We start from the raw sequence: 15,073 nt of genomic DNA on the forward strand, positions 1-15,073 counted from the left end.
CAAAAGTGTATACTCAGTTCAGGAATACAGTTTTCTCCTCCTTCCTTAGGATTAAGTACACTCGGTATTGGGCCCAGCTGTTGAAAATTCCCATGTAAACAGCAGATTTTCAAAAATAGTGAGCAGTATGGAGATATCCTGAGGAATCTACCATCTTGTGTCCAGGTCCATTTGTGCTCCTGGTGAGACGAATAACTTAGCAAAATATTTATCAGTAATGGTATGGGCAAAATGGAACCTGCTTATGAGTTAGATGACCTCCTCCAGCCATGATTTCACATTTTATGCATAGCCTAAAATACCATAGGAAACATTACAGGAATTTCAACAACTGCTGTTACCAAATCAGTATAACCCAAGATTTGCATATCCAAAGCACACTGGCTAAGCAACCAATATTGTTTTGTCCTGAAAGAAGGGTAGATGAAGCAACTTTGGGCTGGGTTGGAGCTCAACTTAAAAATAATTATTTTATACTTCCAATTAGTTTATCTTAATAAATCAAGAACAATAAAAATTGGAGCCTGAATATCATACCTTATACTTTCCAAAAATTTTTTCCACAACATATTTCAACATGGGCCATGGCTTTACTTTTTTTGACTTTTGTTGTCAGTGAAAGGCACAAATAAAAGACTGGACAATCTGGAACCCAAAACAGAGTATCAATTCTGTGTTCAGCTGAGTCGGCAAGGGGAAGGTGGGGAAGGCCATCCTGGACCACAGGCCAGCTTCACAACAGCTGCGCTTGGTAAGTCACCACTGTGGTTTTTCACAAATGGGGTGTTTCAGCTGTTTTTCTCTGTGGTCTGCTCCCTGATCTCTGCCAGAACACTTTCACTTGAGCAAAGAAGGCTGGACCTGAAAACTTTGTAGATTCTTTCAAAATAACCTCAGGCAAGGGGATGTTAAAAAAAAGAAAAGGAAAAAAAAAACCAAATCCAAAAAACAGAGGTGAAGAAAACGAGGAAAAGGCAGAGCTATTATTTGCTATTGTTTTCCCTGATTTAGATATGAGTGATCTGGGAAAGGAAAATTTATATAATTTGGCTGGTTAYGCAGCAGAGCTGGAGAAAAAAATCCCTTCTTTTGCAGTCTTTCCTCTTAGTGTTAGATCAATTTACTTTAAAAATGAAGATGTTTGAACAATCAAGAAAGCTTTTAGTCCACTGAGGATAGATCCCAAAGTGAATACAGGCATAAATGAGGATTGCACAAGGATTTATCTAGCAAGACAACAACAGCTGGCTTCTCACATCCAAAAAGTGCATCTGCAACACCAGCTCATTGAAGACATTCTTTTGTTGACATCAGCTRTTAATAAGATACTGTAGGATTATCAACACCTCTTAGATATAATTTCTGACAGACTATGTGGGATGACTGAGAGAATTACCCTGTGTCACCCCAAGCTAGGGAGAGTGGTTGGGAATAACTGGTACCCCTATTTTAGCTTAGATACCAGACATGAAATATTGTTCCCTGTTTCACTGTGGCTTTTCCAAGGTCTTCCTCCACCAGAAGGTATCACTCTCTTTCCAAAAAGTATGACATCACTGAATTTGTCATGGCATCCTTTAACACTGAGGACAGAGGATGACATTCGTGTTGAAGTGGAAAGGAAGACTGTGAATGACAACGGTGACGAGAGCAGTGTTATTACTCAAGTGCCAGGAAATATGTCCACCTTGATCATTAAAGATCTTGAGCCTAGACAGCAATACATGTGCAGGGTACGGGTGAACACCAGGTCCCAAGGAGAATGGAGCAACTATCTTTATGCATGGACTTTCAGTGACAGTAAGTGCTGATTCACATCCTTCTGTTTAATTCTACATTTTACCCCCAGTGATCAGACTAACTGTCACTTGATGATACATTAAATGTAATCTTTTATATTGATAACACTTAGTTCCTGATGATCACTTGTGGTTGTTTTTGCTATTATTTTGAAAGCTCAGTATCCAAAGGAACTTTTCTGCTGGAAAATGTCAGGAACTATTAATGATTTTTTTATTTAAATGGAGAAAAACAATGGATGGAGAATTCACATCATCATTTCAGTGCAATTCATGCTTCTGACATGAGTAGCATATTTTTTCCTCCTCAGAATGATGAGCCATCAGAGTTCACTACTCAAGCTCTTTTGTTACTAGATTCGGCTATGACAATACAGAAATAGTCAGCACTTAGAGCAGAGAAGATAAAATGCAAGGTAGATTGAAGAGTAGTTAAGTGTGCTACACTGAAGACTGCCCTTGAATTCCCTGAGCAGGAGCAGTGTGCTTTCATAACGCCACAACAAATGCCCTAAATGAATGAAGTACCATCTGAATGGCTGATGAGTGCYACTGCCCTTACCACACACTGGAAAGGCGGGCTTCTTCCTCCTTACTGGTCATGTAAGGAAACCCTCATTGAAATGCTACATGTATTAGCAGAAGTATCAATGGCTGTCATGGGATTCTCCACTTTCCTGAGCTCTGACACCAAACTGCATTAAAAAACAATAATGGTACTGTTTTCCAGGAGAAGGTACTTAGCTTAGTATTCATGGCTCTTACAAGCATTGACCCCTGCTGGTAGTTTTCTGATTAGATTTTTGGAAATGCTGGTGCCAATTTCCCTTCTTTTTAACAGCCTGTACCCTGACAGGTAATTGTTCCCTGAAGAAATGAAAGTATGGGACATGGGAATTACAAGGGAATGATGATTCATTTTACAAAGGGAAATTAATCCTTTCTCCATTAATGTGAGAGCAATTATCGTGTGCTTGCATACAGCTCAGAGAACGTTTCTCTTCATCCAAGGACAGTGTACTGAATGCTACTCCAACCTCTGCTGGAAGTATGGAATACTGCAACAAGGATGACAGCACATCAAGATCATAAAATTAATAATAAAATTATTGCATTCACTTAACATAGGTCATCAACGAATTCYGTTTAGCACAGCAAAAGCACTGAGGAAAATGTTTTGTTCTCTGTGGGAAGGAGAAAGAGGTGGATGCACGCTCCAATGCTCTGTGTGTTTGTGTTTGTTCTCAGGAATCCCTCCTGCACCAAACAACATCAGGTTTTATAACACCACAGACACATCCTCAGTCATCTCTTGGACAGCTGCTGAGGGTCATTCCATCTCCTCCATCATCATCAGYTACAAAGTTTATGGCAAGGCTGAGTACAACCAAATTGATATTATCATCAAGAACACCAGCATAACTCAGTATCACCTCAAGGGCCTTGAGCCAAACACTGTGTACCAGGTTCAGATTAATGCTCAGAACAACATTGGCTTGAGCAACCCAAACACATCGTTTGAACTGAAGACTCTTCCAGAAACTAAAGGTTAGTTAATTCACCATACTGGATTTGCACAAACCAGGACTGGTAATATAAACTACTTAGCTAAGACACAGTCATAATACTAATTTTTTAATCTTAGTTTTCTTTTGCTCTTAATTTTGACACATAACACAGCACCACCAAAATTTAATTCATAGTTCATTGCATGGTACTGATGAAGTGACAACATTTACCATTTGCACAAATCCACTAGAAAGGGCCCAGCAACTCAAAAATTAAAGGAGCAGCCTATAGTAAGATTATTCTATCACGGAATGTGTCCTCATCTCTGCTCTGACTGAATTCAACAGACTTTGCAGGTGCTCATACATCTCAAATTCAAAGCATCCGATGTCTCTAACATTTTTGGAAAACAAAGGGATATATCTTTATGTCTTTAAACAGTTTACAAAACAGGAGTATTTAGATAYGTGTTGCTAATATAATGCTAAATTCAGAATAAGCTGAAAATAATGATGAATTCTTATGCCCTTCCTCAACAGCTCCCTATGAATCAAAAGGAGGCAAAATGCTGCTTATTGCTATCCTTGGCTCTGCAGGGATGACCTGTGTAACAATTCTCCTGGCCTTTCTCATCATGCTGCAGTTAAAGCGAGCCAACTTCCAGCGTCGAATGGCTCAGGCTTTCCAAAATGTGGTGGTGGGTTTCYAGCTTTTCTGTGTCAAGTTTGGTTATTAACTTTAATTTAACTATTATCCTGGGGTTTTTTTATTTCTTTTTCCTGGCTTTCCCAAATACTGTCTTCTTATGTGTGCAATTAGTATGTTGTAAAGCTTCTCTACTAGTGGCCCCCAAGCTAAAGCAATCACAGTTAAAGGATAGGAGGTAAAAAAACTTGACTTGAAAAAAATTTGCAGAACATTTGCTGTGGTCCCTTTTTTCTGCCTTGTCACACTTGTGTATGACAAGTATGAAACTAGAAAACAGAGGAGCCTGTTCCCCATCTATGAAGTCATGCCTGATTTTGAAAACTACCAAGTATTTAATGTTGCTTTTGAGCACTAGCAGCTGCTGATGCATGCTCATCCATTTTCAACATGGGGACAGCACAATAGGGATCAGTCAATGGCAACATCACAGTTTTGGCTGTGAGAAAATTGCTGAAGGTTTTAACATCATATGGAGAYATCTCTCTCTTTTTACACATGTATATATTTGTATTCTGCTGTAGTCTCTTAATCACTCTGCTTTCTGGTGCCTTTCTCTCCCTTCAGAGGGGAACCTGTGAAGTAGAATGAAGCTGGGCCAAAGGCCTCCTTCATAGGTATCTGAATAGGTTGCTTAATAAACAGGGAGTGGGGGGCTCACCCAGTCTGCAGACCACRCAGAATAGATTTGGCTCCCTGTCCTGAAAATTTTCCCACAGTACTATTTCATGAGAATGTGTAACGGAAGAGGAAATGCCTCCTTAGGTACAGAGAAAGATAATTTCCCCTGTCTTTTTATTTCCTTGCTTCTTCTTGCCTCACTTTTCCTATTGAGCCTGACCAACACAGGATTTAATTAAGCTTAATATGATATAAATCTCAAATCTGAGACTTGTAACTGGTTTTGAGATCAATTTTATCACATTATTTTTGCCCATGTCCTTCATCTTCAAAATGATTATAAAACTGTTCAGGAGGCCCAGGTCTAGAATATACTTACACGTAAATTAGAAGACTAATTCTCTGGATCTGGGCAATTAGTTGCAATTAGTGTCTAACCTAGGTGTAAATGTTTAATGTACTCACTCTTGTGTAGGTAAGAGATAGATTGAGCTGTGTATKTATGTGTGTAGATGCGTGAACACATGGGCATTTGGGAAATGTAATCAGAGCATTTCTCAGTGAARTAGAGATCACAGTTAATGTCATTGGCTTAACTCTGTTGCAGAGGGAAGAGCCAGCTCTGCAGTTTAACTCAGGTACTCTGACCCTGAGCAGGAAAGCCAAAAACAATCCAGATCCTACTATTTATCCAGTTCTTGAATGGAATGACATAAAATTTCAAGATGTGATTGGGGAAGGTAACTTTGGACAAGTCCTGAAAGCACGGATTAAGAAAGATGGCTTACGCATGGATGCTGCAATAAAAAGGATGAAAGGTAGGAAACACCACGGATTCTGTGACTAAAGAATTTTCTTTGTTTAATTCAAATGTATTCTGTCACATGAAGTGCTTAGGAGCCCACTTCTAAAGCTAAAGTAACTATCCAAAGTTGGTAGTTAAATTATATCAGTTGCCACTGGGACCAAGAATTGTCAAAGACTGTATTTCTGCACAGTAAAGCTGGTTTATGTTTCTCCGCAATGGTTGATATCATTAACTATTGTGTACTTTTCAGTTCATAGGTCAGTTTGAATTTCATGTGAGTTCATGTACAAGGCTGAATGCATTTTGTAGAGAGAAGCAGAGAGCTAGTCTTGGGGTACAGCATTTGTTCACCGTGCTTTGCTTTAGTCACTCAGAGAACTGCATCTAAGCATCTATACATACATATAACATGAGCATCATTAATTTTCTTTTTCTTCATTGGGCATGACAGCTACATTACAGAGAGAGCTACAGTACACACAATACTGCAAGAATATACATGTTTTATTGCAATTCACTAGATCATTGTCTAGGGTAATTGAGAAATGCTTTTAAGTGTGATGATTAATTTAAAAATAGCCAAGGTCTGCATACAGGCAGAAATAATYAACAGCAAACATAAAGAAGGMTTTTTAAGCAGCTAGTTTTCATAAYACATACTACGACATTTTACACTTTCAAATAAAAAAGAAGGGTGAYAGTCTGAATTAAAATGCTTCTTTTCTCTGCAGAAAACTTGTATAGATATTAGTTGATCACATTTTTTCCTTTGATTGAAAAATTGTGCTTTTTTCAGTAAATGTTAATGTACCTGAGAGTTTTCTACTGGGGTTCAAACAGTAGGGGCCCAAGCAACTCAGAGTCTTCATAATTTAAAAAAGTATTATTATAAATTCAGCTCAAGGAAAACATAAAAGTGTGCTTATTTGATTTTCAGAGTATGCCTCAAAAGATGATCACAGAGATTTTGCCGGAGAACTTGAAGTTCTTTGTAAACTTGGCCATCATCCCAAYATCATAAATCTTTTGGGAGCATGTGAACATAGGGGTAAGATACTCTTGAATACACCTACTTTAAAAATTAGTTTAAAAACCCCTCTCACAATATAGCCCATACAGTCCTAAGAAATAGTAGCAGGTCTGTGTGCAGTATTTGTTAAAAGGTCAGATAAACTTGTGTTTGGATSTACAAGCCCACATCAGTGCTCCAAACATGTTCACCAATAGCTCTAAATTCCCCTTTATAGCAAGAAATTAGCCTATTTGACATTTCCCTCCAGCCTATTTTGTGTTTATTTCCTTTCTTAACTCAAGGCAGTGTAAATTTCCAAAGACTATTACTGGCCATCTCTTACTTTGTAATATGCTCACTCTCTGATGTTTCATTAGGGTATCTTTACCTTGCTATTGAATATGCCCCCCATGGAAATTTACTGGACTTCCTTCGGAAAAGCAGAGTATTGGAGACAGAYCCAGCATTTGCTATTGCCAACAGTACTGCATCTACACTTTCCTCTCAGCAACTTCTGCATTTTGCWGCAGATGTTGCCAGAGGGATGGACTACTTGAGCCAGAAGCAGGTCAGTCTTCAACTCTCTAACCACAGAAAGCATGGCAAATAATTGTCAAGGGAATATGCTCTTTAATTAAAACCAAGTTTTAATTTTAACTTCTATAGCACATACTGGATGAGGTTTATTTGGTTGTCCTCATTTAACCTTATCAAATACTATGTCATGGGGAATCATGGAAGAGGCATTAACACTTAAAATAATATGGTAGTTAACTGTTTTCCTTTCCAGACAAAGTTTAAAATATCCTTGGTAGTGTTATATCAATTTGTGTTCTTACTCCAAACGTTTGTAATTTTCAATATAGCAGTAAAGTAATACATGTAACATTCACTGATGCTGAAGAGATTTATCTACTACTATTACTACTACTATTATTATTATTATTATTATTATTATTATTATTATTATTATTATTATTATTACTACTACTACTACTGCTATTATTATTATTATTATTATTATTATTATTATTATTATTATTATTATTATTATTATTATTATTATTATTATTATTATTATTATAGTTTATTCATCGAGATTTGGCAGCAAGAAACATCTTGGTTGGAGAAAATTATGTTGCAAAAATAGCTGACTTTGGCTTATCAAGAGGCCAAGAAGTTTATGTTAAGAAGACCATGGTAAGGATCAAAACAAATTGATYTGATCTGTTTTCTTAATTTTTGTTTCTTTATTTATTGTGTTTTCATATGAGCAAAAATGCAAAATTATGTGTTACAGAACTGAATATTTAAATGTTATTTATTAGCATGTAAATTCTCTACCATGTTTATAATATACAATGAAATTTAAAATAATTTATATTAATATGGATGACAGTAAAACAGACAAGTCAAGCTGGTCCAATTCAACAAGGCCCAAGTTAGCAATATGGTAACCAGAGGTGCATCAGGATCTGTCCAGAGCTAACGCTTTGGAAGATCTGAAAGAGGAAGACTTATGACAAGCATCATTTAGCAATAGACCAGAAATAGAACWGTGTTGTCAAGGCAACAGGATGATTAGAGGTATCATCTTAGGAATTATTTACATTTCATCTTCATGCTGACTGGATATTTTTTTATTAGCTTTCGTGTGAACGGTTCCTTTGAGAAACAAATCATAGAATCATAGGACCAGGGAATGACTTGTTTAGAAAGAGACTTTAAAGACCRTCTAGTTCCAACTCCACCTTTCACTGCACCATTTTATTCAGAGCCCCATCCAACATGGCCTTGAACACTCCCACAACCACAACTTCTCTGGACAAGCTGCTCCAATGCCTCACCATTCTCGCAGTAAAGAATTTCTTCTGTAAAAATGCACAAGTTTAATAMGTTTATTTCTTTTACAAAATTACTTGCATAAAGTCGGTTTTCATTAGGTAACACAGAGCAATTGTTGGTATATAAACTGCAATGTTGCTATTCCAAGCACTGACAAATAAACTTTTGTTAAATTATTTCCAGGGACGGCTTCCAGTGCGATGGATGGCAATTGAATCTTTGAATTAYAGTGTTTACACCACAAATAGTGATGTGTAAGTATGTGTTCATGGGTCATTTTTTAAAGAAAGAAGTATTTTTCAATRTCAAGGAAAGTTTGACAGCTACTCTTAATTCAAAATACTCAGTAGTCATGTCATCCTGAGTGAGCAGTGGAAGCAAAAAACCAAAAAAGTTACTTTTATTTCTTCATCAGTGTCTGTTCATGTTCTGTGTACTTGGATTTGCACCACTATTTTAGCTGTATTTCTCATTCAAAATAAGASACCTGAAAAATCTTTGGAAACATGGAGGAAATTGCTATTTTATTTAGGAAACTAGAAATTATATTTGGCAAAGCAATTCTATAATTACAGTATTTGCTGAGAGCTCACAATCTGATMAAATTCTCTAGTTGACTCAGAGTGAATAAATTTTGCTAATTTTCCTGCTTTCTGACTCTACATACCCTATCATTATACAAAACTTAATAAAAAATACAGAAAAATCACACTTTGTTTCCTGAATACTACCAAAACTATCTACCATTTTAAAATATTAAATCTCGTTGAACYTCATAATATCCCTCTGTTGCAGGTGGTCATATGGTGTCCTCTTATGGGAAATTGTTAGTTTAGGTAAGTATCTGAATTTTGTACTGCATAATCYGAGCCAAGGCAGCTCCATTTACTCATACTTTTAAAAAATACAGCTTCACAATATATTTCAATTTTGTTTTCTGTTTTATTCTACTACATTTTATTTAGCTTCAGTATGCTTAGAAATGCAATTGTCAAATTTTCAATTCAGGTACCATTTTAAATTATAAAGAACCACAATGACCATGTTTTCACCACACTATAAAACCAAGGCCATACCTAAATATAAACTCCAGGATATCATACAATATACAGCCTTAATCCAATATGTTTTGAGTTTGGCTTTTCCTGAGCCTTCCTGCATTTTAAATAAAGACTCATATTTTAATGATATTAAACTGTATCATTATTGCAGGGTGGGGGTGTAATCATCTCCTACTCCAAATATTCATGAAGTAAATACAATKTAGAGTTCATTTCTGCAGACACCTCTATTCATCATGATTGTGATACAGCCCTGCACCACTCAAAATCATTGTGTTGTTACACCTTCCTTGTGATTTGTTCCTGAGATGTGCCCATGATCCACTGGCCAAGAGATGCTATTGACTGAGATGCACGCTTGCCTACTGGAATGATCATGATCTCTGGATTTCTGGATTTGTTCCTGGCTTTCTGGATCTCTGGATTTGTTCCTGGCTTTCCTTACTAAATGGGTTTGCAGTAAATATGGATGCGGTGTGGACAATCAAGAGCCTGAACAACCAAACATTTGCAGAAAGGGGCAAAAGCAGATATACAGTAATAGCTCCATGAGWCCATACAGAATCTTATTAATATGGTGCTAACAAAGGATGACTTGTCTAGTGACATGAAGGCTATTGAAAAAACACTTGGAATACAATAAAGTCCAGACCCTCAGACTTGTAGAGAAATTTAGGCCAGCCTCACAGATGATAAAAGTGAACACTTAGTTTTATTTTTCTCTTCAATATTGTGCATCAAGCCGTAAGGAAGAACTACAAATAAAAATGTAGCTGCAAAATATTCCCTAATTTTGGATTGATTTACCTAGTCATAGTTACYATGCTAGTCATAGTTTTCCATTTCTACTATGAAACTAAACTTTCTTTTATCAAAACACACTTGTGTTCATGACAATGGTTAAACTTTGCTCTAGGCGGAACACCATATTGTGGAATGACATGTGCAGAACTATACGAAAAGCTCCCTCAAGGGTACCGAYTGGAAAAGCCTCTCAACTGTGATGATGAAGTGTGAGTATCACCAGAAAAAAAAACCCAAAACTAAACAGAATAACACAACAGCTATAAAAATACATGTTTTCTACAGGAAACTAATAAACTTTTTTTTTACTGTAAAATATAAAAACTACATTTAAAAAATTTAGAAGTGAACAAGTGGAAATAATTACTTAAGTCCATTTGTACAGAGCATACACTGTTAATTTGCTGTGAACACTCTTCCAGCCTCTCTGTTTCGGCCAGTTATCCTATTATATACAAAACATGCCTAGGTTTTAGTTCAAAGAGAGCTTTTTGATTATTCCAGGGTAAAAGAAAGYTCTTTTCAGACAGCAACCAGCTATGGAAAATGTAACTTCAGCTACMTATAAATCTATATTCCTCTGAAAAACTAAATGTGCACAGTCTTTAAATTATCGTGCATGTGTAGCTTTAACCTATGGATCTAAACTATCAAATGCTGGTGTTTGATTTTTAAAGGTATGACCTAATGAGACAGTGCTGGAAAGAGAAACCATATGAWAGACCATCATTTGCTCAGATACTGGTGTCATTGAACAGGATGTTAGAAGAAAGAAAGGTAAGATAAATACCTATAATATATAAATATTTTTTAATTCTATAAATAATTAGGCTATGAATATTAATATATCATTATATKAATAATTAGGCTATAAATCTGAATAAATATTGTTTGGGGTTCTTGAGGTAATGCACCTTGTATTACACTTTTTTTGTTTATTTCCTTCCCAGACCTATGTGAATACTACCCTATACGAGAAGTTTACTTATGCAGGCATTGATTGCTCCGCTGAAGAAGCTGCTTAAGAGGGGACAAATCTTCATTCATCAGTGATGTATTACATAAAATCAAAAAACAATCTGCTGGAGCCCAAAATGTGATATGCTATGTAGAACTGTGTATAGCTCTAACTATATATAATACAGCAATACTGTTTTACCACAGTTATGTATGTGTATATCACACAGTAACCTCTGCCTTCACAGGCTGTAGAAGTGTATATACTGTTCAGAGCAGGTATAGACTGAAGTCATGAAACCTCTTGTTTCATATGCAGGGTTTTCCTTTTTCCCAGTCATGTAGATAGAATGTCTACATACATATTGTAATGAATTAGGTATTGCCATCTTAGATTTTATATTTTCCAACAGCTACTCATAGCAAAGTGGTAACTTATTGCAGTATTCCATATACATTTCACTGCGTTCTAAACAAAAATGCCACGCAGTTGCAGTGCAACAATGGAAGTGTGTGCTCAACAAGGATAATGAAGACAGMCTCCTATCTGAATGCAAAAGTCAGCTAGTAGAAATAAACTGTTCAAAAGTTCTGTTGACACTGGAAAGATATAATGCATGCTATTGCTCTTTCATGCCTAGTGTGAGTCAGTTTTTGCCCGTATGCAAAAAATATAAATATTTTGAAGTGTCTAATGATATCAGAGGCAGCCATACAGCAATTATCATGAAGCATAGGGTTGAGGAGCATACTACATATTGTAAACCACATTTTTAAAACTAGCCTGGATATACATGAAATTTATGCAATTTGTATGTCATTTAATAATTTCACTGCACAATTATAAATTACTACCTATTATATACAAGCAGGGCTTACTTACTTTTGTTTATTTTACCTCCTCATACATTCTGTAGTGTGGTATGGCCTCTTAAAAACATCATACTGAAATGCTTCAAAACAGAGATATTTGACCAGCCAGAAAGGTCCCTAGTCCTTAGGTAAGACAAACAGCGGCAAGATTGGTTTGACTTTCTGGTGTCAAGTCAACCAGGAAGGATTTGGAGAACTTACCCTATCCAAATTTCACATATCAGCCAATTTCATGKTTTGCATACACAGTCCCCTCTTCCTCTTGATTTACCAGCTCATAACCGTCCATCAGACCACAGTGACTTCAAATTTGGGTGCATCAAGTCATCCCCTATGACTTGGAGAAAGATGCTTGAGAGAGTACAAGATTTCCCCTGCTGATACTTTGTGGAAGAGTAATTGATTGGTTACAAGGCTGGGGTATCACAGTGGATTATAGAGCAACATTAATGACATATACCAGACTGACTCAAATAGAAGCACCAAGAGCCCTATTAAAAGGGAATAAACCAACCAACAAGGGTGCTGAGGTAACTTGTGTGGCCTCAAGATAGGCAGAACTTGCACTGTTAACCAGGTGCTAGATGTAAACTAGGAGTTTATTGTTGGGGATTAAAATAAGTTTACTCATAGAATATTAGAAATTAATTGTGTAGGTTTAAGTTTAATTGTAACTTGCTTACAGCTTAGCATGAGTGGGCCTTGCTCAAAACTTAGCGTAGGTGAACTTTAAATGATCTCTCTTAGCATAATGGCTAAGCAGGGGAGGAAACAGAGGAAGACTGGTTACCTTCAGATAAGGGCTGAGACCCTGGAGGGTCCCAAGACTGCCCAGGCTGGAAAATAAGAGYAATTAATGGCATATTAACACAGAGAAAGAATCCAATGAGATGTTAGAAGACCCCAGACCATAAATCACCGCAGGATGAAGAGGCATGTTCAGGGCACGTGACGAGTGCGTGAAGGTCGGGTGCACAGACTGTAAGGGTATAAAGGCCCAGGGATTTCTTTGGTCAGGGTCCCTCTCTGGTGGCACCCAGCTCAAACTGAAATAAACCGAGTCTGCCCTAGAACTCAGGGTCCGAACTCTTCTTTTACATTTAAAAAGAACACAAAAATACACTGGACCAAGGGACAACACAAAAATTTAAAAAAAAAAAAAAGAAACAAATTCTACTACATTTTTCACAAGAGACTACTTCGCCAGTGGTTTTTGAAGCATGAGCATTGCATTTTGCAGTCAAACTATGTTCCTATAGGTTAGTGAGGTGAGTAAGAATGTATCTGCAAGGGTGTTTTCTAGACTTTCAGGCAAAGCTGATTAACATCTGCTGGAACTGCCTCRCTTCCTGTACAGAATTTTTCACAGTTCCAAAGACCTTCTCGTTGCATACTCTCATACATTTCTAACAAGCAAACACAAATGACTATTCTGCTAYTTGATGTGAACCTCTCCTTCTGCGGCAAATTTTTACATGGATCATTAAGTCACATAAGTAAAGCATCAGAGTCATTCATCAACTCAATAGTTCTTAAAACTATTATTTAAGTGCTTAAGTCTCACTGCAAATTTATCTGAAGGACAATTAACTCTCCTTATAAATATTCTTATATTCATTTAATATTGCAGCACACAATAATTTTCTACAYCCTGGACAAATCTGTGAGCTGTAGGGAACTGGCTGTAATAGATGTAAAGAAAGCAAGAAAAAGTGGTTTAAACAGAATGTGGAACTTAGAACTTAGCAGATGGTCGTGGTAGGAAACCATCCATCCAAAATGGGCAAGTCGTATCAAAAATGGGAGCTATGAGGCAGAGACCAAATAGTGCAAGCGGTGGACAGACTAGACGAAGGTAGGCTTAGGAAAACAGAAAAATCACAACTGTTCCAAAGTTTGAAAGAATCATTMCCTGTTGTCTCACTTTTAAACCAGTTTTTCTCTCCTTGGTAAAATGACATTGTCAGGATCAATGACAACACCTCACACCAGAAGAGCTGRAAGGACAAACAATTGTCTCCTGTTGTTTGCAGTAGTGTGACACCAGCCTGAGGCATCTGGGACTGCAGATGACAGGCCCTGGCCACCAGGAGTTAAGCACCAAATAGAGGGGGGAGCTCTCTCTCCAAGACTGAGCTTCCAGATTGAAAAGGCTGCAGTGAGCAGCCACCTCAAAGAGCAGACAAAAGAGGCTATCCTGCACTTCAGCTGTGTCAGCTACACAGCCCTGGGTAACAGCTGCTGAGCACAGGGACAAGAGAGGGCAAAAGAGGGACAAAATAAGTATAGCACAGATATTGTAAAGAGTGAGACTTAAGAGACACAACACAAAGCTAGACTTGTCTCTGTAGAAAAACCCTTTCAAGACGCTGAAAGGTGTAAAGGGCAGGGAAGTTAGGCAGCAGCTCTGCTCAGTCCCCTCCTTACTTCCCTGAGAATTAAAAACAATCTTGGAGTCCCAGAAGGCCTCCAACTGGCCCATCACCCACAACCTTATTCCGTAGACAAAGAGCAAGTCCACTGGATGCCTCCCCTAGCKGGCTCACTCACCAGCTGTGTCTGGAAGAACTCTGCCACACACCGCAGGAATCTCCTGGACKGTTTTCTCTCTGCTGCACTGAACTTCCAGCAGATGTCCCCACCTTGTTCAGCCCCACTTGCAGAGCCTCGTACCTACGGGCCCTGGGAAGTGGGGGCAGAGGAGATGGACTGGCTGTGACTGGCAGGAACTTGTCACCCTTGCTCCCCATCACCTAAATCATCGTGTTCAGCCAGGCAGAGAGAGGACAGGAAATTCTCCATATCATGTCTCCCATCTGCCTCTCGGGCCGGTCTCAGGTACGGTGGGTTGGCATTCCAGTACTCTCTGGGTCTCTTGCACTCCCAAATACTGCTGTGCCCGGTCACCTCCCTCGCAGCTCTAGCATCGAGCGGACGATATCCTACCTGAGCACACTGATGCCACCAGGGACTGGCCTAARAGCAGGGCACAGCCTGACATCTGGGTGGCAATGTGACCCACAGGAGCTCTGTTCTGGGCAGTTGCATCAGCCGTGGTGGTGCTGAGCTGAGAGAGGCC

At 38.0% G+C, this 15,073-nt stretch overlaps 1 protein-coding gene across 2 annotated transcripts in view; it reads left to right on the forward strand.

Moving 5' to 3' along the window:
* The window catches only part of TEK (TEK receptor tyrosine kinase), a 38,740-nt gene extending 25,617 nt beyond the window's left edge, over window positions 1–13,123 (forward strand). The window contains exons 11-23 of one of the 2 annotated variants that reach the window (XM_057364975.1): window positions 617–751; window positions 1,507–1,800; window positions 3,048–3,347; window positions 3,848–4,005; window positions 5,242–5,452; window positions 6,380–6,490; window positions 6,832–7,022; window positions 7,541–7,654; window positions 8,483–8,553; window positions 9,095–9,135; window positions 10,277–10,373; window positions 10,842–10,941; window positions 11,115–13,123. In XM_057364975.1, coding sequence (XP_057220958.1) covers window positions 617–751; window positions 1,507–1,800; window positions 3,048–3,347; window positions 3,848–4,005; window positions 5,242–5,452; window positions 6,380–6,490; window positions 6,832–7,022; window positions 7,541–7,654; window positions 8,483–8,553; window positions 9,095–9,135; window positions 10,277–10,373; window positions 10,842–10,941; window positions 11,115–11,189 — 1,898 coding nt within the window. In that variant the 3' untranslated portion in view covers window positions 11,190–13,123. The remainder of the gene's footprint in view (window positions 1–616; window positions 752–1,506; window positions 1,801–3,047; window positions 3,348–3,847; window positions 4,006–5,241; window positions 5,453–6,379; window positions 6,491–6,831; window positions 7,023–7,540; window positions 7,655–8,482; window positions 8,554–9,094; window positions 9,136–10,276; window positions 10,374–10,841; window positions 10,942–11,114) is intronic. The other variant, XM_057364976.1, reaches the window with a different exon arrangement.
* The last annotated feature ends 1,950 nt before the right edge of the window (window positions 13,124–15,073 follow it).

The sequence above is a fragment of the Malurus melanocephalus genome, unplaced genomic scaffold (genome assembly GCF_030028575.1).
Source record: "Malurus melanocephalus ecotype Western Australia unplaced genomic scaffold, MMel_1.1 scaffold_45, whole genome shotgun sequence".
In the NCBI taxonomy this organism is placed as follows: domain Eukaryota; kingdom Metazoa; phylum Chordata; class Aves; order Passeriformes; family Maluridae; genus Malurus; species Malurus melanocephalus.